Source organism: Pelophylax lessonae (assembly GCF_965119305.1).
Source record: "Pelophylax lessonae genome assembly, chromosome: 7".
In the NCBI taxonomy this organism is placed as follows: domain Eukaryota; kingdom Metazoa; phylum Chordata; class Amphibia; order Anura; family Ranidae; genus Pelophylax; species Pelophylax lessonae.
The window spans coordinates 198,481,342-198,507,337 of NC_138774.1; the positions used below are offsets into that span (position 1 = coordinate 198,481,342).

The window sequence follows — 25,996 nt, forward strand, 5'->3', positions numbered from 1 at the left end:
CGCCATCCGTTTGGACTTTTGCTTTACAGCTTGATTTTCAATAAAGCCTTCTTATTTTCACTTATCTGTTGTACGTTTGGTTCATGGTTCCGTGACATTAGGACCAAGCCATGAATTCTGACGGTACAGGGCCATCCTCGCTACCCACGCTGGTTGCCAGACTTGATCAGCAGGATCACCTGTTGGGTCGGTTCGCCGTGGCGTTGCAAACCCTGCTTGAACGCACGGCTCATTCCCGTTGCCGATGGGTCGGTTGTCGCTCCTGGGCCCGCTCCTACTGCCGCTCCGGTTGTTGCGCCAGAGTCTACCCCGACACCTGTTGTTGCGCCTGCGGTGTTTCGGGGTATGACCGGTTCTGCCCCCCTTCCACAGCGCTTTGGGGGAGAGCCAACTCAGTGCCGAGGTTTCCTTAACCAGGTGGGCATTTATTTCGAGTTGCTGCCACATGCCTTTCCTACTGAGAGATCAAAGGTGGGCTTCTTAATTTCGCTGCTCTCGGACAAGGCCTTGGCCTGGGCCAGCCCTTTATGGGAGAACAACAATCCGGTGGTTGCCGAGTTTTCCGGTTTTGTTGCTTCTCTTCGGAGGGTATTCGATGTGCCGGCTCGTGCTGCCTCTGCTGCGAAGCTCCTTATGTCCATCAGACAGGGTTCACGATCCGTAGCTGAATACGCCATTGAGTTTCGTACCCTGGCAGCAGAGGTGGGCTGGAATAATGAGGCTCTGGTCGCTGCTTTCTCTCATGGTCTCTCGGATGCCTTGAAGGATGAGGTTGCAGCTAAGGACCTACCAGTGGAGCTCGAGTCTCTTATTTCTTTCCTGATTTTGATTGACACCAGACTCAGGGAGAGACCTTCCTTTAAGGAGAGTCTGCGGAGGCCTCCTAACAGATTGGCGCCTACCTTTGCTGTCCCACCCGTGCCTCCCTCTCCTCCCACGCCTCCTGGGGATGACTTGGCTGGGGATGAACCCATGCAGCTGGGCTTTGCTCGCCTGTCCGAGGGGGAGAGGGTACTCCGGAGACACGAGGGCCGATGCATGTACTGTGGTCTCGGTGGGCATTTTCGGTTGGCATGTCCGAACCGTCCGGGAAACGCTCGCACCTGAGATCCTGTCGGGGGCAGATCTTGGGTGGAGTCTCCTCGTCCCCGGTTTCCCGTGTTGACAAACCACTGATCACTGTTGTCCTCTCCTGGGTCGGGGGCTCAGTGACGACCCAGGCGTTGGTGGACTCTGGTGCTGGTGGTTTGTTCATTGATAGTGTGTTCGCTGCCGCCAATTCCATTCCTCTGCAGGCCCGAGGTTCTCCACTGGCTCTTGAGGCGATAGACGGCAGACCCCTTCTGCCGCCACACGTGACTCATGAGACCCTTCCAGTGGGGATAGCCATTGGTGCCGTTCACAGAGAGTCGGTCTGCTTCCAGGTTATTTCGTCTCCACACTACTCGGTGGTCTTGGGGTACCCCTGGCTCCAGAAGCATAATCCGACTTTCGATTGGAGATCGGCCGAGATCCTCTCGTGGTCACCACAGTGTGGGGCTAGTTGCATCCATGGGCCTGTCAAGTTGCTGTGTACTTCCTCGGACTCTCTGTTGCCTCCTGAATACGAGGAGTACCGGGATGTATTCGATAAGGTGCGCGCGGTTGCCCTACCTCCGCACCGCCCATACGATTGTGCCATCGAGTTACAACCTGGTGCCGTTCCTCCTCGTGGCAAGGTCTATCCACTGTCGGTAGCGGAGAATGAGGCCATGGAGGAGTACGTGAAGGAGGCGCTTTCACGCGGACACATTCGCAAATCCTCGTCCCCGGCAGGGGCTGGATTTTTCTTTGTGAAAAAGAAGGGCGGTGAGTTGAGGCCTTGCATCGATTACAGGGGTCTCAATCGCATCACGATCAAGAATGCTTACCCGATACCCTTTATTTCCGAGCTGTTCGATCGCCTTAAAGGGGCCACGGTCTTTACCAAACTCGACCTGAGGGCGGCATATAACCTCGTAAGGATCAAGGCGGGCGATGAGTGGAAGACCGCGTTTAACACCAGGACCGGTCATTATGAATCCTTGGTTATGCCCTTTGGGTTGTGCAATGCGCCCGCAGTCTTTCAGGAATTCATCAACGATGTTTTCCGTGACCTGTTGCAGCAGTGTGTGGTGGTCTATTTGGATGACATCTTGGTATATTCTGAATCCATGGAGACCCACATTCTGGATGTCAGACGAGTGTTGCAACGGTTACGAGAGAACAAGCTGTTCGGTAAGCTTGAGAAATGCGAATTTCACCGATCCCAGGTAACCTTCTTAGGTTACATCATTTCCGCTTAGGGGTTCTCCATGGATCCTGAGAAGGTTTCGGCTGTCTTACAGTGGCCCCAGCCCAGTGGTCTTCGCTCCCTGCAGCGCTTTTTGGGCTTCGCCAATTATTATCGGAAGTTCATCAGGGACTTTTCCATGCTAGCCAAGCCTCTCACGGATCTGACCAGGAAGGGCAGTAATTCCCAGGTCTGGCCGCTCGAGGCCATCCGAGCTTTTGAGGCTCTAAAGTCTGCCTTTATGTCGGCTCCGATTCTGTCGCATCCCAACCCTGGGTTGCCCTTTGTCCTCGAGGTGGATGCGTCTGAGACGGGAGTAGGCGCCCTTCTGTCTCAGCGTAGAACACCAGAGGGTCCTCTGCTTCCTTGTGGGTTTTACTCCCGGAAACTGTCTTCCGCGGAGTGCAACTATCAGATTGGTGACAGGGAGTTATTGGCCATCGTGCAGGCCCTTAAAGAATGGAGGCACTTGCTCGAGGGTTCGGTGGTTCCGGTCCTCATCCTGACGGACCACAAGAATCTGACCTACCTTTCTGAGGCCAAGAGATTGACACCACGTCAGGCCAGATGGGCTCTGTTCTTGTCACGTTTTAATTACGTGGTCTCCTACCTACCCGGTTCCAAGAACATCAGGGCGGATGCCTTATCACAGCAGTACTCCGACCTGTCCAGGGAGGAGTCGATTCCGACTTCGGTCATACCTCCAAATCAGATCCTGGCCGCCATTCGCACCAGCCTGACCTCTCCCCTGGGTGAGCAGATTTTGGCGGCTCAATCTGGTGCTCCCTCTGGGAGACCCAAAGGCAGATGTTTTGTGCCTGAGGAGTTGCGCACTCGGTTGTTGCGAACCTACCATAACTCCAAGACCGCGGGGCATCCTGGAAAGAATCAGCTGTCCTGGGCTGTTTCACGTCTGTTCTGGTGGCCTTCCCTACGTTCCGACATCGCCGCATATGTAGCGGCATGCTCCGTTTGTGCCCAGAGTAAGTCCCCTCGGCACCTTCCGTTGGGCCTTCTGCAACCCATAGCCACCGGGGAGCGCCCATGGTCACACCTGGGGATGGATTTCATTGTGGACCTCCCTGCATCCCGAGGCCATACGTCATTCTCATGATTGTGGATCGGTTTTCCAAAATGTGCCACTGTGTTCCTCTCAAGAAGTTACCCTCTGCACAGGAGTTGGCCACGATTTTTGCCAGGGAGGTCTTCCGGTTGCACGGTTTGCCCAAGGAGATTGTGTCGGATCGGGGGAGTCAGTTTGTGTCCAGGTTCTGGCGCGCCTTTTGCTCCCAGTTGGGCATTCATCTCTCCTTCTCCTCGGCCTACCACCCTCAGTCCAATGGGGCCGCAGAACGATCCAATCAGGCCTTGGAGCAATTCCTTCGTTGCTATGTCTCCGATCACCAAGACAATTGGGTTGACCTCCTGCCTTGGGCTGAGTTTGCCAGGAACACGGCGGTGAACTCTTCCTCTGGGACGTCTCCCTTCATGGCCAATTATGGGTTCCAACCTGCCGTGTTACCGGAGGTATTCTCTCCCCAGGATATTCCGGCTGTGGAGGATCACCTTTCCGTCCTACGTGCTTCTTGGGTACAGATCCAGAAGTCCCTTGAGGTCTCTGCGCAGCGCCAGAGACTCCAGGCTGATCGCAGACGAGCGCCTGCTCCTTCCTACCAGGCCGGAGACCGTGTATGGTTGTCCACCCGCAACCTCAACCTTCGAGTGCCCACTCCCAAGCTGGCGCCTCGCTTTGTTGGTCCCTTCCGAGTGCTTCGCAGGGTAAACCCGGTAGCCTATGCCCTTGCGCTTCCTCCTGGCATGCGGATCTCCAACGTGTTTCATGTCTCCCTGTTGAAGCCACTGGTGTGTAATCGTTTCACTTCCTCGGTTCCTCGGCCTCGTCCGGTCCAAGTGGGCAATCGTGAGGAGTATGAGGTGAGCAATATCCTGGACTCACGCCTGGTCCGCGGTCGGGTGCAGTTTTTGGTTCATTGGCGTGGTTATGGTCCAGAGGAGCGTTCCTGGGTTCCCTCCGCAGATGTCCATGCTCCTGCCTTGCTCCGTGCCTTCCACGCACGCTTCCCTCAGAAACCGTTCTTTACTCCGCGGAGGAGGGGCCCTTGAGGGGGAGGTACTGTCATGGTCTTACCTTCTTGCTGTTCTCCTTCGTTTGACATGTGCTGGCGGCCATCTTGGTTTCTGGGTTTCTTGTAGCCTCCCACTCTGCGGCTCCTCCTTCCCACTGGGAGGAGCTGGATGCCTAGCTCATATATATAGGAGGTCTGTGGCTTCAGTTCCTTGCTTGGTCCTCCTGTGTTCACATGCTTCTAAGACTGCTGCTGCTTCTGGTTCCTGATTCTGGCTTCGTCTGACTACCCTGCTGGTTCCTGATCCTGGCTTCGTCTGTCTACCCTGCTGGTTCCTAATCCCGGCTTCGTCTGACCACCCTCCTGGTTCCTGACCTCTGGCTTCGCAAGGACTCTGCCTCGGTTTCGCCATCCGTTTGGACTTTTGCTTTACAGCTTGATTTTCAATAAAGCCTTCTTATTTTCACTTATCTGTTGTTGTACGTTTGGTTCATGGTTCCGTGACAGCGGGACATTCACCGCTTCTTCGGGAGCCTATTATATCATCATACAGAGCATCTAATGCCTTATTCCATGCAGAGCCCCACCCCAAGAGCACAGGAATACGTCTCCCCAGGCGGATGTGCGACTCCCATTCCTCGATGGGAGGGTCAGTATGCAAGGTTCCAATATCTTATTGGCTGACAGAAGGGGATACTTCCAGGGGGAAAAGATATTTTATTTACAAATGAAACAGTGGACTTCACACTGAACTTCCCATGATCGGAAAAAGATGTGAAAAGGGGGCGAGCGAAGTAATCCCTGAGATCTCTTTTGGAATGGCCCCTTTTAGCCCTATACAGCGTCCAATGGATGTGGATAATATCCCATCATACGGGAGACTCGGGTGCCCTTTTTTTGTTAAGCTTGTGCACGGTACCATTAAAGTCCATATATGCCTCATTTCTCCTCTCCTCCAAATCAATAGGATGTAGGTACCCACTTATCATATTGACACCTTCTCAGTTTCAAGTTAAAATAATAGTCATGTTACACTTACCTGCTCTGTGCAATGGTTTAACACAGAGCAGCCTCAAACCTCCTCTTCTGGGGTCCCCCCGGTGGGGCTCTAGGCCCTCCTCTTCTCTGTGTGTCCCCATGGACAGTGCCACGCTGTCTGTGTCTACGGACACAGACAGTGCAGCTTGGCACTGCCCCTGGCTCCCTTCTTACAGCATTTGAGTGACAACAGCAGGAGCCAATAGCTCCTTCTGCTGCCAAAGTCCCTGTGAGGAGAGGAAGTCCTAAGTGTTTTTGGGTGGGGGGGGGGGGATAGTGGGGTATTTGTTTACCTTAAAGTATAACTAAAGGCAAAACTTTTTTTTTTTTTTTTTAGCTTTGGATAGAGTGTGGAGGGGTTAGAACTTGTGTCAGCTTTTACTGCTGTCTGTGCCCCTGTTAAGGAGATTCAGGCTCCCTATTGGTCCTATTTACTATTATCATTGGAAATGAAAGTAAAAGCAAATACCACATTTTGAGTTGTCCCCAAAAAAAGTATTAGCATGGAAATCCTCCAATGGGGACACTGGTTCTGGCAACCTGGGGGTCCCCAAGGAATTTCCTTAACCACTTTACCCCCAGCCACTGTGCTGCTACTGCGGCACAGTGGCTCGTTCCCATCCAGCGACGTAGACCTACGTCGCTGGACTCCTCCCCCTGTAGGCGGCGCTCGCGCGCCGCCGGAGGCGCGCTCCCGCTGTTTTCAGTCACAGCGGGAGTCGGGCCAGGGGAGGAGCAGTGGCGATCGCCGCCACTCTTCCCCGATCGTCGGGGAATCAAGTGAGGAGATCCGCCCGCCTGTGTAAACAGAGCGGGCGGATCTCATAATGCCCCGTACACACGTGCAGATTATCTGAAGACTTTTGTCTGCAGACTTACCTTTTCTATGTAGTGCAAGGGCCTGCCGGATTGCATACAAATTTAAAGTGTTTAGGTTTGACCTCATATTATATGGTTTTGGTAAGTCTGCAGACAAAAGTCTTCAGATAATCTGCACGTGTGTACGGGGCATATGTGACAGGGACTGACAGATCGGAGTGTTCAGCATAGCTGAACATATGCGATCTGTCCTTCTGTCACTCAGTCACCTCCCCCCCCACACGTCAGTAACCCCTTCACTGCCAGTGTCATTTTTACAGTAACAGTGCATATATATAGCACTGATTACTGCAGTAATGTCACTGGTACCCCCAAAAGTGTCAAAAATGTCAGTCAAGGGTCCGATCTGTCCGCCGCAATGTCGCAGTCCCGCAAAAAAAAATCGCAGATCGCCGCCATTACACGTTAACAAAAGAAAACACCAAAAATGACAGAAATCATTCCCGTAGTTAGTAAACGCAATAACTTTTGCGCAAACCAATCAAAATACACTTATCGTGATTTTTTTTACCAAACATATGTAGCAGAAAACAAATTGGCCGAAAATTTAAAAAAAATTTGATTTTTACATTTTTTTGGGGGGGAATTTCATATAAAAAAATTTTAAAAATATTGTTATTTTTTCAAAATAAACGCTCTTTTTTTGTTTATAGCGCAAAAAGTAAAAAGCGCACAGGTGATCAAATACCATCAAAAGAAAGCTCTGTTTGTGGGAAAAAAAGGACGTAAATTTTGTTTGGGTACGGCGTCGCACAACCGCGCAATTGTCAGTTAAAGTTGCACAGCGCCGAATCGCAAAAAGTGGCCTGGACGTAAGACAGCAAAATCCTCCGGTGGTAAAGTGGTTAATTTGCAGGGATTTCCTCTCACTTCCTGTTTGTCTATGGGACAGGAAGTGAAGCAAAATCTCCACGATGGGACACAGATGGCAAAAAAAATCTAACAGGGGTTATAACCCTCCCTTACTCTACCGAAAATTAAAGAAAAAGTTGTACTTTAATGCATTAGGGTAAAAAACACCCTGCCTTTATATCCACTGTAAAGTGACACTGAACCCTTGTTTAAAAAAAAAATCTATTCAAATGTCTATTCTTAACTAAAAAAAGGAATTTTCTATTGTTCTCAGCCTCCTCCAAATCTCCACATTAATGACCCGACTTCCTGTTAGAGGGTGGCTACATTCATTCTCTATGGTCCCACGGTATGTAGGAAGTTAGCCTCCTTCTCTTGTGCTCCTGAGATGGACTATGGACTATAGATTAGGGAAGTGTAGTGTACATTGAGCAGTGTACATGACCACAACTATTGTGCACTGCTTGTTCTAAAAAAAAAAAAGGAAGTGAGCAGAAAAGGAGAGGCAGAAAAAAACAGTGAAAAGTAATTTCATGAAAAATACATTACAGGATCATTAGTTAGTGGATGTGTATGGATTATTTTTGGAGAAAAAGGATATTGTTTAGTGTCACTTTAGGTATGTCATCCCTTGTGTTAATCTTTAGCCATTTCAGAAAGCATATTTGGTAACATTTGAATATAATTCTGCTTAACCAGTTCCCACCTGGCCTATAATATTGTGACAGCTGAAGAGGACTTTCATCGTTCTGGATGGACATCCTATGATTTCCTCTCAGAACGAGCCTCACGCGCGGCCGTCCTGCCGCGCTGTGGGTGCAATCTCTCAATAGCTGTGTCCACCAGACACAGCCAATGACTGATCAGGGTACCAGCCCGCTGCCAGTACCATGTGATCCCTGTGACCAATCACCGCAGATCACATGACAGTTGTAAACAATGAATGGCTTCCTTTCATGCCATTTTCTGTTACAGTTGTGTTGCTAGCTGTAAATGGTCACAGTGATCACATCGTACCAACAGGGCCAATCACAGCCCATCTGTATCATGTGATTAGCTGTGGCCAATCACAGCTAATTACAACAAAACAAACTGAATGAATTTATTTTATTCAGTAAAATGCTTGCTTATAGCAATGAAATTAACTGCTATAAGCAATCATAATGTGAAATAAATAAATGAATAAATAAATAAATAAATAAACCCTAATCACTTTTCCAGAGTATTACAATGTTAATGTAATGTAATGGTAACATTATATTGCTCTGGTCACAGTACGTTAAAAAAATTTGTAAAAATAAGAAATTAAAAATTGTTACATTTTTTTTCGTACTGTCACCAGCCAGTGTCTCTGATCACTACCATACCAGTTACATGATGACGCTTTACTGCACCGGTGATAGTATGTAAAACAATTTGTAATTTCTTTTTTACATTCTTCATTTTCCAAAAAATTATGACAAAAAAATTACAACTTCATAAAACTCACCATGCCTCTTACTAAATATCTTGCACTGTCTACTTTCAGAAAAGGGGTCATTTGAGGGTATTTGTACTGTCCTGACATTTTTGGGCCTCAAGAAATTAGATAGGCTGTCAGTACATCAGAATTGATCAATTTTCAGATATATACCATAGTTTGTGGACTCTATAACTTTCCTACAAACTAAATAATAATATACACTGTTTTGGGTTATTTGCCCCAAAGAAATGTAGCAGAATACATTTTGGCCTACATTTATGAAGAACAAATATTTATTTGCAAACTTTTATAACAGAAATGAAGAAACGTGTTTTTTTTCTTCAAAATTTTTAGTTTTTTTTTTTTTTTTTTAAGCAAAAACGAAAAAACCCAGTGGTGATTAAATACCACCAAAATAAAGCTGTATTCGTGTGAACAAAAGGATAACAATTTAGTTTGGGTACAGTGTTGCTTGACCACGCAATTGTCATTTAAAGTTTGACAGTGCTGAAATGTAGTATGGGTACCTTAAAGTGTTACTAAACCCACAACCGTAAAAATTTGTGTGTATATGCAGTAAAGCATGCTTGTTATACTCACTGTGGAATCTAAGGGGTTAATCCTCTGCATTGTGTATAAAGGCTGTGTGATCCTGTCTTCTCTGATCCTCCTCTTCTTTAACTGACTCCAACCCATCTCCTGATAGAACAGAGCATTAGGAGTCAGGCTGCACATGCTAAATTTGGTGTGTATTGCTAAAGGGTTTTTCTTTTTTCTTGGGAGCGTGCACGTGATCAGCACAGGGCCAATCAGCATTGAGAATCAGGGGAGAATGAAAACTCCTCCTACAGGTTTTACTAGGAACTGATACAAGTCATAAGACTGCTATATACTGCTAATGAGAAAAGGTATTTTTAAGTTTATATTTACTAAAATAATTGCATTTCCATGTTCTGTGTACTAAGGGAGACCAGATATAGTGAATGCAGGCTCTGGGTTTAGTAACGCTGATTGGACTTAATTTATATCCCACTTGGATTGTGTTTAAGTTTGGCTGCTGTGGGTCATTTAATGTGTATATTACACTTTTTTTTTCCTATGTATGTGTTCACATATGTGTTTTTTTTTTTTTAATAGTCTATCATTTTCATGTACTTCTTCCATTTGAAGCTCCTGGTTAATCCTACCAGTCACTTTTCTTCCTTGTTCTAAACTGACCACAAAAAAGCACAGAAGCTGACCTGTGCTTGCTGATCAGTTTGCTTCCTTGGGCTTACTATTCAGAGGTACAGGACACTGTGCGGACACACAGCATGCCTGTATTGGGTAGTCTGTTAAGTCACCACACCCCACATACAACCAATCATAGCCTGCCTCTTGAATACACCCCCTGCTCAAGCGCAGGATGAATCTTGCCCAAGGCTGAACAGACTATGGAATACAGGCATGCTGTGTGTTTGCACAGTGTCCTGTAACTCCCCCCCCCCCCCCCAATTAGAAAGAAGAGATGTATGGTCACATCTAAGAACTTTTTTTTAACTTTGTAAAAAAAGGTAAGAAAAGTCATTTATGAAATGAAGCAAAAGCAGTTATGGTGCATCCATAGTTATAACTGTATTTTTTGCAACTACTTTAGATGCACTATACACTACAGAGCTTAGCTTAAAATAAATGGAGATGAAAGTATTGTGTCCAAACTGGTTATGTTTCGTGTATGTTGAACACAGTTGACCTCCACTATCTTTTACATTTTCAGTAAACATTTTATGTAAAGTGGCCCATGGCAAGTGCACCCAAATGCAAACTCCATGCAAATGCAGTCTAGCTATCAATACAACATATCTCAGTGATATGCTTTTAAGGTAATAAGACAAAGATCTATAAATGTAGTACAGCCAAAGGATGGATGTATAACCATTTTTTTTTTTTTTTTGCGGATTAAGCAGAATGTTATCCCATTACAACAGGGGGGGATTTGGAACATGTCATGCTGGGCCTTGTAATCCCCTGGCGTAGAGAGCCAGAGATTGCTCATAAATGGAGGGGGATCTGCAGGACTACAAGTAGGGGATGCTGAAGATTGTAGTCCCCCCAGCAGATAGCAAGTTATAGGGTACCCACAGACAAAGGAATGTCTGCAGCCTGACAGTGACTCACCTGGATGACCAGACTGGTCCAGCCTTCTTCTTGGGTTTACATGCTAGTTTCTTGTACTCCATCCAGCCACTGACCAGTTCCTGCAGGATGACCATATAGAGGAGGAAGATGAGGATGCGGGGATCTATTTGGGGGAGCTCGGAGTCCAGCTCCCCTGCCATGGCAGACGACAGAGGTGGATGACGAGCTGTGTAGATGTGGTCGCTGCACAGGAGACGGAGGATGAGGAAGAATCATGAATGATGTAGAAGCCCCCCCAGGGGAGGGGGGGAGGAGGATGCTACAAGGAGCAGACATGTATTTAACAGAAGCTGCATCTGTCCTGTGTGTTTCCAGAGCATTGTCTGCCTTATAATTAATCTGCTCTTTTTTCACATCCACCAATCATGTAGCTCTCTCATGCCTGCTGCAATGCTAATTCTCTGCCATACCACCCCTGCTATAAGCTCCCACTGATATAGATACTTGTATACTCTATGTCCATTTATATAGAGCCAGCATGTTTCACAGTACCTGTAAGATTATTTTACATATAGCTCTGATATATTCTGCAGTACTATACAGAGGATACTGAACCATTTACATCTGTCAATGTACCAGAGACTAGAGGAGCTTACACTCTAATGTTCCACCATAGTCCCACTCTGTTTTTAATATACATTTATATAGCTCTGATATATTCTACAATACTGTACAGTGAACGCTAAGCCAGTTACATCAATCTCTGTACCAGAGGAGCTTACACTCTATTGTTCCATCGCAATCACAGGGCAATATTATTATTTATTAATATACAGTAGATCTGATATATTGTGCAATGCTGTACAAAGAACACTAAGTCATTTACATCCACCTCTGCACCAGAGGAGCTTACATTCTAATGGTCCATCACAGTCACATGGCAATATTATTATATATTATTATACAGTAGATCTGATATACTGTGCAAAGCTGTACAAAGAACACTGAGTCAGTTACAGCCACCTCTGCACCAGAGCCGCTTAGGCTCCATGTACACGAGACGTTAGAAAAAACGTCCTGCAAAGCTATTTCTGACGCCGGGAAAAAGCAGCTGTTAAACGTGCTTTCAGTAGCTTTTTCCATTTGCGTTATTGCACGTTTGGCCACGTTGCTTTTAGCAGCGTTTTTCTGCCTCCATTCAAAATCAATGGCTCCCTATGGGAGCCTATTGATTTGAATGGAAGGCGCACCGCAAGTCAGATCAGGATTATCCGACTTGCGGCGCGACCTGCACTGTGAGAATCTTAAGGGGGAACTCCACCCAAAAATGGGAAAAAAATTGCGTGGGGTTCCCCCCCAGGTTCCAAACCAGGCCCTTCGAGTCCGGTATGGAATTTGAGGGTAGCCCCACGCCGAAAAAACGGCGTGGGGTCCCCCCCAAAATCCATACCAGACCCTTATCCGAGCATGCAGCCCGGCAGGCCAGGAAAGGGGAGGGGACGAGCGAGCGGCCCCACCCCCCCTGGACCACACCAGGCCACATGCCCTCAACATGGGGGGGTGTTGGTGCTTTGGGGCAGGGGGAGCTCTGCACCCCCCACCTCAAAGCACCCTGCCCCCATGTTGATGAGGACAAGGGCCTCATCCCCACAACCCTGGCCGGTGGTTGTGGGGGTCTGCGGGCAGGGGGCTGATCGGAATCTGGAAGCCCCCTTTAACAAGGGGGCCCCCCAGATCCCGGACCCCCTCCCTGTGTGAATGGGTATTGGGGTACACTGTACCCCTACCCATTCACCCCATAAAAGATAGTGTATGTAAATAATGACAGGAGACGTTTTGGAAAGTTTATTAAAAATCTTCATCCGGCTCTTCGGGGTCTTCTCCTCTCCGGGGGTCTTCTGCTCTTTTGCTGTCCGCCCTTCTGCTGTCCTCTCTTCTTGTCTTCTCCTCTCCGGGGGTCTTCTGCTGTCTTCTCTCCGTGGGGTCTTCTGCTCTTTTGCTGTCCGCCCTTCTGCTGTCCTCTCCTCTCCGGGGGTCTTCTGCTGTCTTCTCTCCGTGGGGTCTTCGGCTCTTTTGCTGTCCGCCCTTCTGATGTCCTCTCTTCTTGTCTTCTCCTCTCCGGTCTTCTGCTCTTGTGCTGTCGGCTGCCGGCTCTCCTTCTTCCTCCGGTCCTCCTCCGACGACGTCTCCAGCGATTATGCCGGCCTCTGGTCTCTGCAGCTTATTATATAGCCATTAGGGGCGTGGCCGCCAGATGACGTCATCGGGAGACCACGCCCCTTGTGTCACATGTGACGTCACATGTGACACAAGGGGCGTGGTCTCCCGATGATGTCATCTGGCGGCCACGCCCCTAATGGCTATATAATAAGCTGCAGAGACCAGAGGCCGGCATAATCGCTGGAGACGTCGTCGGAGGAGGACCGGAGGAAGAAGGAGAGCCGGCAGCCGACAGCACAAGAGCAGAAGACCGGAGAGGAGAAGACAAGAAGAGAGGACATCAGAAGGGCGGACATCAGAAGGGCGGACAGCAAAAGAGCAGGAGACCCCACGGAGAGAAGACAGCAGAAGACCCCGGAGAGGAGAGGACAGCAGAAGGGCGGACAGCAAAAGAGCAGAAGACCCCACGGAGAGAAGACAGCAGAAGACCCCCGGAGAGGAGAAGACAAGAAGAGAGGACAGCAGAAGGGCGGACAGCAAAAGAGCAGAAGACCCCCGGAGAGGAGAAGACCCCGAAGAGCCGGATGAAGATTTTTAATAAACTTTCCAAAACGTCTCCTGTCCTTATTTACATACACTATCTTTTATGGGGTGAATGGGTAGGGGTACAGTGTACCTCAATACCCATTCACACAGGGAGGGGGTCCGGGATCTGGGGGGCCCCCTTGTTAAAGGGGGCTTCCAGATTCCGATCAGCCCCCTGCCCGCAGACCCCCACAACCACCGGCCAGGGTTGTGGGGATGAGGCCCTTGTCCTCATCAACATGGGGGCAGGGTGCTTTGAGGTGCGGGGTGCAGAGCTCCCCCTGCCCCAAAGCACCAACACCCCCCCATGTTGAGGGCATGTGGCCTGGTGTGGTCCAGGGGGGGTGGGGCCGCTCGCTCGTCCCCTCCCCTTTCCTGGCCTGCCGGGCTGCATGCTCGGATAAGGGTCTGGTATGGATTTTGGGGGGGACCCCACGCCGTTTTTTCGGCGTGGGGCTACCCTCAAATTCCATGCCGGACCCGAAGGGCCTGGTTTGGAACCTGGGGGGGAACCCCACGCAATTTTTTTCCCATTTTTGGGTGGAGTTCCCCCTTAAGATTCTCACAGTGCAGGTCGCGCCGCAAGTCGGATCATCCTGATCTGACTTGCGGTGCGCCTTCCATTCAAATCAATAGGCTCCCATAGGGAACCATTGATTTTGAATGGAAGAAAAAAAACGTATAACGTGGCTGAACGTAGGTTCATCACGTTCAGTCACGTTTAGTCACGTTCGGCCGCGTTTCTGCGTTTGAAACGTCGGGAAACACACGTTCGAACGCAATATAATTGCGTTCTAAAAAAAGTCCCTGAACGCAACTGCCTGCAAATGACTGTAAACTACCATGTGTACATGGACAGATAAGATAACATGGAGCTGCGTTCAGGGACTTCTGAAAAAAAACGCCCAACTGCTCCTAAACGTCCATTTCCAGCGTCCCGTGTACATGGAGCCTTACACTTTAATGTTCCACCACTGTCCCACACTGATATTTACCGTATATACATTTATATAGCTCTGATCAATTCTGAAATACTATACAGAAAACATTCAGCCCGTTACATCAACCTCTGCACCAGAGCCGCTTACACTTTAATGTTGCACCACTGTCACATGGCAATATTATTATGGAACTAAACCCTCCTATCATCTTGGCCTCTGTTTGATCTTCAATTGTCATGATGCTGCATGTGATCCATTGCAACACCAGCCATGTTTAGATCGCCGGCCGCTTTCATTGGCCGGACAGGGATGACATCACTCCTGCACATGCGTGGGAGTTCAGTAAGATTCGGCATTGCTGAATTTGTACAATGAACTGCACATGCGTGGCTCACTGTACAGGGGAGGACAGGCAGGTAAGTAACTTTAAGGCAGAAAAGACAAAGCATGTCAGTTCTGCATTAAAATTTGCACATTTTTATTTATGATCTAAAATGTCACTTTAAATCCACGGTTTAGTTCCACTTTAATATAGATCTGATATATTTCACAATGCTATACAGAGAATACTGAGCCAGTCACATCAATGTATGCACCAGGAGAGCTTACACTCCAGCACAGTCACATTTATATAGCTCTAACACTTTGCACAATGCTCTGCAGAGAACACTGAGCTAGTAACATTAGCATCTGCATCAAAGGAACGTACACATTAATGTTCCACCACATTCATACACTATTAATATATATGTAGCACTTCCCCCCCAAGGAGCCGCTGGATTGTTTTGTGATTTGTCTGTACACCTGAAGATGACAACCCTCACTCACCCAGCACTCACTGACACATCTTGAGGTATTTCAAATAATTTATTAGGGCAAGCATAGTCCAAAAGTAGAGAGGATTAGAAAGTGTACCTACACAAATAATCGATAAGACAATAAAGTTAGTCTGAGAGATGTGGTTAAATACCTGCAGTATTCTGACTATCAGTAAGTAATTGCTTTTATCTAGCAACAGTATACAGTATAAAGACAGTTCTCACTTCCTATAAAAGTCCCACTGGACAGTGAATGATGAAAAATAAAAACAAATGTTGGCCGGCAAAGTTGGGGCCCTTGAAGGAAACACAACAGTTTCCATCAGACAACAGATACATTTGTTTATTGTTAGTCTCTTACCAGACCCAGGGTGCCCTCTTCTGGGTCTCTGGTCATCTGTTCTGATTAGGTTCAAGGTCCACACCTAAAACAGAAATAGAAGTTGCTGTGATTTCCCTCTTTCAATCCCACTGAGACAGTCCCTCTTTTCCTTCCTTACAGTCGGTGGGACTGCTCTCACCAGGCATCCAAATCACACATCACATCTTCCCAGAGAGAAAGTTCCCATTTCTGAGGCAAGGTCTTGTATGATGAGCAGTTTGTCTGAGATCTCACCTGATTATGGTCAGCTTTGGCAGGGTTCCGTTCAGACAGCAGTCCTTGCAATCGTCTTTAAGACTGGCATGTGTCTTCCTCTTTGTAGCCTGCTGTACCTCCTCCAATTGCTTTGTTGCAGCAGCCAATCACAGTCCTTCCAGAATCTACCCAGACAAGATGGCCGCCCCTGCTGCATTCATGAATATTCAGTTCAAACCTGTCCACACTGCAGAAGGATAGTACCAAAGCAACAAAGGAAGAAGTTTTACAGCAGTTATCAGCTACAGTCCAGATTACATACATTTAAAGTACAAAATAAAATAGCTCTGATATATTCCACTATGCTGAATTATCAACATAGTACCAATCACTTTAGTCTCTACATTAGAGGAGCTTAAACCCTGATGCCCGATGACAGTCACACACAACTATTATACATGTAAATAACTCTGACATAATCCACTGTGTTGTACCGGAGCACTGAAACATTCACATCAGTCTCTGCCATACCTCCCAACTCTCTCTGATTCACTGGGACCATCCTGGAAAATGGTCTGTGTCCCGGAGTCCCTGTGAATCAGGGCTGAGTCCTGAAATGCCCATGACAGTGCGGGATGGCTTGGTTCCAGCAGGCCGCAAGCAACAAACACATGGCAGCTGGCATCTCTATGAGAAAGCTAGGTAACATACCAATATGCATTTGACAAAGGGTGTAAAATGAAGAAACCATTAGACATAATAGGAGCAAACAAACTCCATGCAGTTAGTATACCTAGTGTAATTCAAGCAATGCAGTGCTAAGCAGTGGGCCGTCACACTGCTCCATATATACTGTGCAAAATATATCGGAATCGGCCACCAAGGTGACCGACATTGCCGATATTTCGGCAAAGTGCTTGTACCGGAGTGATGCCTGCAGCTAGACGCATCACCCCAGTACCGGCGTCCATAGCCGACAGTCGGCTGTCTTGTAATGACAACCGATGCGGCTGAGAAGCCACGCGGCTGTCATTACAAGGAGCGGAAGTGGACGCCCCTCCCCTCCTGCTGCCTTCCGCGGCTAGCCCGGGTCTCCCGTCCCACCGGGAGACCCGGGCAACCATCCTACACGGCCGCCGAAGAGAAGACCTGATCAAAGCCGCATTTGGCTCTGATCGGGTCTCTGTGTAAAAACCCGGAAGTGATGTCATGACATTACTTCCGGGTACTCGGCACCAAATTCAAAAAAATACAGCATTTAAAACAGCCAAAGTTGGCATTTTGAATGCTTTTAAGTGCAGAGGAGGGGTTTGGGCTCTTTTAGACCCCCAGATCCCTTCACAAGAGTACCTGTAATGTACGAAAATATCGGCCAATATCGGCCGATACTGATATGCGATGACCAAAATATCGGTATCGGCAATAAAAAAACGATATTGGTCGACCACAAATATATATATATATATATATTGCGCACATCTATTCTCCCATGCATAGGGTCCTGGGATTGTACCCTGTGTTGCACATACATAGCTCAGTGTACACACTAAAGATTTCAGAAAGGTAGATTTACATACTGTAGTATTATATGTAATAAAAAAACATTCCTGATTGCAGTTGTTTGCTTATTAGCTACATTTCTGCTTTAAGTCTATTAAATTAGATGTAATACTCTGATTTTTCCTATCAGCAAAGTTGTGATTCAGTGGCAATCTTGACCCCCCCCCCCCCCCCCCTGTAGTCATACGTTGCCAGGAGAGGCTGAGCAGGGTCAGTATGGAGGGGTGTACTGATTGAGCGCTAGGAGCTCCAGTTCCCATGGTAACAGCAGTTGCCAAGCATAGGCATTCCTCACCTTGGTTTGCTGCTGCCACACAGCAGTTACAGTCACCCCCCCTCCCCCTGGCATGTGCCCTAGATGTCTGTGTCACAGTCACTACACAGTCGCTTCATCTGATGATTTACAGCCAGATCAATATTCAGCACTGTGCTGAGTGACAACATACATTGTACTGCATGGTGTCTACAGCTCTGAAGATCTACACAGCTCACCACTATGGACAATGCACAGCAGGAATTGGCAATGTTCTGTATGCAGAGATCCATGCCCAGGACCTCATGTCAGATGATTTCTATATTGCATTATTATTAGTCATATTTCAGCAGCATATCAACTTCAGTAGTAAAATGTTAAAGTCGCCCTAGCATCAGAAATGCTTTTCGTGCCATGTGCATGCATGTTACCTGATATATAAATGTTTAAAGCACTTGTACATTTTTTTTATTTTTTATTACATGTTATACTTACCAGCTCTGTGCAATTGGTTTAGCACAGAGCAGCCTGGATCCTCCTCTTTTTTTTGGTCCTCCACTAATGCTCCTGGCCCCTCCCTCCTGTTGAGTGCCTCCATAGCAAGCAGCTTGCTATCGGGGCACCCGAGCAGAGTCACAGCTCATTGTCCAATCACACACAGAGCTGCGGCCCAGCCCTGCCCCTTCTTTTTCTTCATTGGCTCACTAAATTTGATTGACAGCAGCGGGAGCCAATAGTGCCTCACTGCCGTCCCAGCCAATGAGGGAGAGTCTCAGGCAGCTGAGACACTCCAGCAACATCACTGGATGTAGATGGGGTTAGGTAAGTATTAGAGCGGCTGCTGCACACAGAAGGCTTTTTAACCTAATGCATAGAATGTATAAAGATAAAAAACCTTCTGGGTTTACAACCACTTTAAACTTTGAGGAATGTACAGTATTACCTCTTACAGAGATCAGTCTGACAAGGTATAACATGTTTTTCTCTCTAGAAGGGCAGAGCCATCTTTGTTCAGGCATCTTCCATGGTCAGCATCTACAGCCATGACCAAGAGTTTTGAGAATGATACAAATATTCATTTTCACAAAGTCTGCTGCCTCAGTTTTTATGATGGCAATTTGCATATACCCCAGAATGTTATGAAGAGTGATCAGATGAATTGCAATTAATTGCAAAGTCCTGCTTTGCCATGAAAATGAACTTAATCCCATAAAAAACATTTACACTGCATTTATGAAGAAGGCTTCAGGGTGCCCAAGAAAATCCGGCAAGCGCCAGGACCGTCTCCTACAAATGATTGAACTGCGAGATCGGGGCACCACCAGTGCAGAGCTTGCTCAGGAATGGCAGCAGGCAGGTGTGGGTGCATCTGCAAGCACAGTGAGAAGAAGACTTTCGCTTCTCGGCCTTTTGGCTAAGATCAAGTGTAGTATCTGTTCTTATCAGTTGGTATGGAACCTGATGGTTAGTATCGGTGGGGGCCAAAATGAACTGGGGCGCTCTGGAACTACCGGAGGACCGGGAAGTAAGCCACACCAGAGAAAGCCGGAGAGGTCCATTGCCTTCTGATTTGAATGGGTCTGCCCCTGCCAGTTTGAAAGGAGCAAGAAAGCTGGGGAAAGACGGTTAGTATTGCTCCTGGATGTAATTGGTGAGGAATTTGGATGGCGGTGGGTGGGCCTTTCCTCCTGGGTTGAATCTGGCCTTGCAAAAGGCTTGTCCCCAGTTGTAGGCAGGCTCTCCCTAAGCTGTCCACGTTCCAAACCTCCTGGTAGGTAAGGGCTACACTGGGTCTGGCCTTTGGGCTGAGATAGAAAAAGCCCGTAGTGTACGTGCCCCTGGGGTGGCAGCCCAGGGGTGCCTTAATTCTCACTGGTGAGGGGCAGCTCGCCTTGAGTTTTTCGGCACCATGGTCACTGCACCTACACACTTTTTCAGCACCTGCCTCTTGGGCAAGGCCTTTTGGCTTCGACCAGAGGAAATTTGTATTCCGGCCGGAAGGCCTGCCTTTGTATTTTACACAAGGGCACTAATTCACCTCTCCACTCCCCCTTCCCCACCATTTTTGTTTGTGTGTGCTTTTTCTTTGTAGTGTTTGTCACTTCACTATCACCTTTTTTCCTGCACGACGAGTACGGTGTGGGTCTCTGGGCCTACCTTGAAAGTCTTGGGAGGGGGCGGACATGGCCTTCTGGCTTAGTTCGCCCTCTCTCATGGGGTCTCCCTTCGGGGGAGCCCCACCTAGTACTTAGGGTGGGCTGTTTCGGCAGTCCCCCTGGAGAACGGGGTTTGCCAGGTCTCGGCCAGGCAAACCATAGGAAGTACCTCAGTCCCTGTCAGGAGTCTTGAGCCCCGGGGGATCAAGGTATAGGTCCAACCTCTTCGGAGGTCAGACCATTCGCACACCCTGTGCAGTTTTTGTGTTTCTTCTCGTTTGTGTGTGTGCACTTTTTATGCACCAGGTGTTAAGTCTTTTGAGTGTGTTTCACACGCTACAGGCTTTACAAAAAAAAAAAGAGAAGAAGACTTTAGGAGGATGGCCTGGTGTCAAGAAGGGCAGCAAAGAAGCCACTTCTCTCCAGGAAACATCAGGGACATACTGATATTCTGCAGAAGGTACAGTGATTGGACTGCTGAGGACTGGGGTAAAGTCATTTTCTCAGATGAATCCCCTTTCCGATTGTTTGGGGCATCCAGAAAAAAAACTTTTCCAGAGAAGAAAAGGTGAGCGCTACCATCAATCCTGTGTCATGCCAACAGTAAGGCATCCATAGACCATTCATGTGTGGGGTTGCTTCTCAGCCAAGGGAGTGGGCTCACTCAAAATTTTGCCTAAGAACACAGCCATGAATAAAGAATGGTACAAAAACATCCTCCGAGAGCAACTTCTCCCAACCATCCAAGAACAGTTTGGTGGGAACAATGCCTTCTCCAGCATTATGAAGCACCTTGCCATAAGGCAAAAGTGATAACTAAGTGGCTTGGGGAACAAAACATTGGAATTTTGGGTCCAAGGCCAGAAAACTCCCCAGACCTTAATCCCATTGAGAACTTGTGGTCAATCCTCAAAAGGCAGGTGAACAAATAAAACCCTACAAATTCTGACAAACTTCAAGCATTGATTATGCAAGAATGGGCTGCCATTAGTTAGGATGTGGCGCAGAAGTGATTGACAGCCTGCCAGGGTGAATTGCAGAGGTCTTGAAAAAGAAGAGTCAACACTGCAAATATTCACTCTGCATAAACTTTATGTCATTGTCAATAAAAGGCTTTGACACTTATGAAATGCTTGTAATTATAGTTACATAGTTAGTGAGGTTGAATAAAGACATCAGTCCATCCAGTTCAACCTATGATGTGTGTGTGTTTGCTGTTAACCGTACATTGTATACCCCTGTATGTTGTGGTCTTTAAAGTGCCCATCTAATAGTTTTATAGTTACATAGTTAGTGAGGTCGAAAAAAGACATCCGTCCATCCGATATACTTCAGTATATCATAGTAACATCTGACAAAATGATCTAAAAACACTGAAGCAGCCGACTTTGTGAAAATTAATATTTGTGTCATTCTCAAAACATTTGACCACGGCTGTACTTCCTGCACTAAGATGCTGGCTCAGAGATGATGCACACATGTCAACTCTGGTGCCTGTTCAGTTCTTGGCTGTGTTCACAAATGTCTGACACAGATCAGCTGCTCCTGCTGCAGCTTCTCCCCTTGTGGCTTGCTACAAATTACAATGTACAGTCTAAATGATCACTGGGGAAGAGGAGACCAACACAATGCTTCTTCATCCCTGCAGCAGACTGATAACATCATCTCACTAACAGCAAAGTCACTGACAGCTTTCCAATGATAAAAGGCAGTTTGTATATTGTGACTTTACTGGTGTGGAATTGTAAACTTATAGACAGGTCCATCTGAAGAGGTAAATTAATTACCTGTACTGAATAAAATGTTCTGTAAAATTTTTATAAAATGAAAAGAATCCTATTACCAACAATTTTGCAACTTTGGTGGGTTTCAATGTTCTACTCTAGCAGTGAACCCCCATCCACAATAAATGGAGCTGCAAACAGGGCTGCATTTTTTTCCTTCCTGACCCCCAAGAGGCAATCGGATATTCGCTGAATCAACAACCAGCATTAAAAATGCAATAACTCTCTCAAACGCGGTGATAAGTCTGTTATTTGAGGCTGTTATGCATACTCAGGAGCTGGAAAGGAACAGTCAGATATCTCTCTTTACCCCCAAGCTGAAGTGTCAGACTGAAAGTAAGTGAAGCTGTATAAGACATCGAATACAATCCTCTATAAACCTCTTGTACGGTTATGACTATGAGAACGGTCAGATTCCGGTATGTGATCGGTTCTGTAGAAGATTTCTGCAGCCGTTCTACGATATTCATCAATGTCAGCCACGTGCACCTCAGATCGCTCGGCTGTGATTGGCTGCACTCTCCTCCGGCCGCTGTCCATGGTGCTGATCCAGTATCGATGCGCTCGGCACTCTTCATCCTCCAAGCAGCGATCCTCGCTGTGTCTGGTTGCCTAGGAGACGCAGGACGCTGAATGGCTTCCTGCGAGGAGAAGCGTGTCCGGGACGGTATGGGGGTCCGGGGGGAACACGGGGAGCGGGCTGTGCAGGTAAATGCGGGGGGTTGCTGTGTTCCCTTATACTGCCAGCTTGGGGGACATAATACTCTGGGGGAAGGTGGGGGGTCCGTACATAGGGGACATTTTCTAGCAAGTTCCATTACATTCAATGCATCCTGCGAACGGCGCTAGAAGGGGGCGAGAAGGGCATTTCCCCCTTCCTTCCCCCATACAAAAATATAATCATTATCATTTTACTTTATATTACAATTTATCGTGGGAAGTGAACTTTTCCTCCAATCATCGGTGAAAGTGTTTACTCTGGTTTCTTGTATCATTTTAAAGGCCAGCTTCAGGAATTACTATAAATCTACCCTTATAGTCCCTCCCACAGCACTGAAAGGATTAAATGCTGGTTATTTCTAGGGGGTAGGGGAACAGGTATTATTAACTACCCCATCCCCCAATCTGAGGGATGGGGGGAGGGGCACTGCAAGGGATTTTTTTGTTGTTGTTGTGGCCACAGTTAGGCTTAAAGGAGAGGTTCACATTTTGGGAAAAAAATAAATAAATGCACATATTTTTGCAGGTAAAAAATGTGTATTTTTTTTTTTGAGCCTGTAAAGCACTGCACCAGCCATCAGTAGATCGCTGGCACCATGCAGGTCTCCAGCAGTGTTCATTTTGGCTTCAAATTTCGATTTAGTTTTATTCTTAGTCTTTTCACTTAAATGCCATTTTAGAGTCCCATTTTTATCATCTGCAATTGTTTTAGTCGTACTGTAGTCAACTAAAAGCTCTGGTACATTTTAGTTGAATAAAATAATTGTAATTGACTCAAATCTAATGTGTAATGCATTATTTAAGCATTTCTATAGAATTTCCAAACTCATTATATACCCCTGGAGTAAAAAAAAAAAAAAAAAATATCCATATAATTTATGGTATTAAGGTTTGAACAAACTCACAGATACAGATTTAGCCACTCTGGACGGTCTGAGGAGGCCTGTAATGCTACACAGTGCTCTGGATATTGGTATGAGAGGCCTGTAATGCTACACAGTGCTCTGTATGGTGATATGAGAGGCCTGTAATGCTACACAGTGCTCTGGATATTGGTATGAGAGGCCTGTAATGCTACACAGTGCTCTGGATTGTGGTATGAGAGGCCTGTAATGCTACACAGTGCTCTGGATGGTGATATGAGAGGCATGTAATGCTATGCTCTGGATTGTGGTATGAGAGGCATGTAATGCTACACAGTGCTCTGGATTGTGGTATGAGAGGCCTTTAATGCTACACAGTGCTCTGGATATTGGTATGAGAGGCCTGTAATGCTACACAGTGCTCTGGATGGTGATATGAGAGGCATGTAATGCTATGCTCTGGATTGTGGTATGAGAGGCATGTAATGCTACACAGTGCTCTGGATTGTGGTATGAGAGGCCTTTAATGCTACACAGTGCTCTGGATATTGGTATGAGAGGCCTGTAATGCTACACAGTGCTCTGGATGGTGATAGGAGAGGCCTGTAATGCTACACAGTGCTCTGGATTGTGGTATGAGAGGCCTGTAATGCTACACAGTGCTCTGGTTGCCAAAGGTCAGAGGAGGCCTGCAATGCTGCACAGTGCTGGATGGTGGTCTCAGGTCTGAGGGATGGCCTGTAATGCACAGTGCTCTGGATGCCAATGGTCAGAGGAGGCCTGTAATGCACACGCACAGTGCTCTGGATGGATGTGGACTGAGGGGAGGCCTCAGGCCTTTAATTGTAATGTACACATTCACAGTGGGTGCTCTAAACTCATTCAAATCAAATCTAAAACCATTTTTCTTTGGACAAGCTTTCATTTAATTGTCCCCTTTTCCTTTATGTTATGTTATCCTGTGTATTTTTTGTGTTTTCATTGTAAAGCGCTTTAAGAAGCAAACTTTAAAGGAACTATATAAAATAAAGTTTATTATTATTACTTGTATTTGTAGATACAAATGTTACAGTTACATAAATGATTTCCAGGTAATACAATAATAACTCAAAGTGGTTACTGAAAATACAGTATAGTTACCTTTGCATAAAATGGAGACGGAACTTAGGTCAGAATTTGAAATCTCAATTAGCCAAACTAACTTTTTCAGGTTGGTGGAGATGAATTTGTAAAATAAGCTTTCTTCATAGCATCTGTGTCAGGACTAGAAAGGAGCAAATTGGGGAAAAATCTATGCTGACCCCGGTTTATTAGAGGAATATAAAATCATTAGACAATTCCCCTCTTATTCCCACCAAAAGTGGTTCAAGGAGGTTTTCTTAGCACTCAACATCCTAATGGAATTCAATGAAAGTAAATATTTTTGCTTCCAGGTTTCATCATAAGAAGGGCCTTTTAGGAAGGTTGAACAATCCAAAGGCCCTTCAAGCAGAGGGCTGTAGGGTATAGTTTGCAACGAACAGGCATATCTCAATGCAGCTTTCAAGTCTTTCTTATGGGCCATACACACTATAAGATTTTCTGAAGACTTTTTCCTTTAGATTTACCAAAACCATATAATAAGAGGTCAAACCTAAACACTTTCAATTTGTATGCAATCTGGCAGGCCCTTGTACTACATAGAAAAGGTAAATCTGAAGGAAATCTAACCACAAAAGTTGGATAGTATGTATCCAGCTTTATCTCAAGCCAGGATTGCAGTGAATCACTACTGAAGCACCAGCAATAATAATTACTTAAGGTTGTGTCCAGTTGTTTTTTACCCTATGAATTAGCTATAGGGGGGTGAAGAAGCTTTTCTGTCCAGACCGCAACTTTATATCGTATTTTACAGGGTGTAAATCGTGCAGCCAGCATGAAGAATTCTTCAGCACCAAGAGTATTATCTCCATATGCAAAGAGAATCGCTACACAAAGGCAAGAGCGTAAAATTCCATCTAACACAAATCCGGGAGCCATATCCAGTGCAAGGTAAATTATTGTGCTGATAGGTACTTCCAGGTATGGAGGATCATATGGCTTAGTCTGTTTCCTTCTATAGGACATGAATGCTGTATGATGGTTGGTTGCTCAGGCACTCATGCCATGCTATGCAGATAGAGAATTTTTAATTCTTTGTAAGCACCTACCAGAGCAACTTGGAGCTTACCCAAGGCTTCTCCTCACTCCAATGGAGTGGTGAGGAGCAACGAGAAGGTTAGTATGTGCAGCTTCAGGAGTCGGCTTTAAAGTGGTTCCAAACACTAAAGGTTTTTACCTTAAAGTAGAATTCCAAGCTAACACTAAAATCCCAGCATATATAGACCTCCACAATCTAACACTAACCTATCTAGACCTGTAAAGAAAAAATCAGTATACTTACCTTTTTTAAAGCCGATCCGGTCCAATCCCATGCTGAGCTGTCAGCTGCAGCTTTGTTGTGGAGGCGCGGGCACAGAGGACACAGCCGACAAAGGAAGCCCCATAGTAAGTCTATGGGTGAGGTCACTGCTTCCGCCATTGGAGACTGGATTGGATCAGCTTAAAAAAATAATGTATACTGATTTCTTCTTTACAGGACTAGATGGGTTAGTGTTAGATTGTTGAGACCTATAGATGCAGGGATTTTAGTTTTAGGGTAGACCAACACCAATGCCTTCTGTGCATTAAGGTGAATAAAAAATTTCCAGCAACTGCCCCCCCCCCCCCACACACTCCTAAACACTTACCTAAGTCCTCTCTGTCGATTCAGTGCTGTCCCTGGCTGCAGCAGATCACTCCTTCTCCTCTCCA

The 25,996-nt window shown here is 46.6% G+C and overlaps 1 protein-coding gene across 1 annotated transcript in view; it reads left to right on the plus strand.

Annotated features, from left to right (window-relative positions):
* Window positions 1–22,174: 22,174 nt before the first annotated feature.
* The window catches only part of LOC309559431 (uncharacterized protein), a 31,643-nt gene continuing 27,821 nt past the window's right edge, over window positions 22,175–25,996 (plus strand). The window contains exons 1-2 of the mRNA XM_082262691.1: window positions 22,175–22,289; window positions 25,059–25,195. Of these exons, the coding sequence (XP_082118817.1) occupies window positions 22,215–22,289; window positions 25,059–25,195 (212 nt within the window). The 5' untranslated portion in view covers window positions 22,175–22,214. The remainder of the gene's footprint in view (window positions 22,290–25,058; window positions 25,196–25,996) is intronic.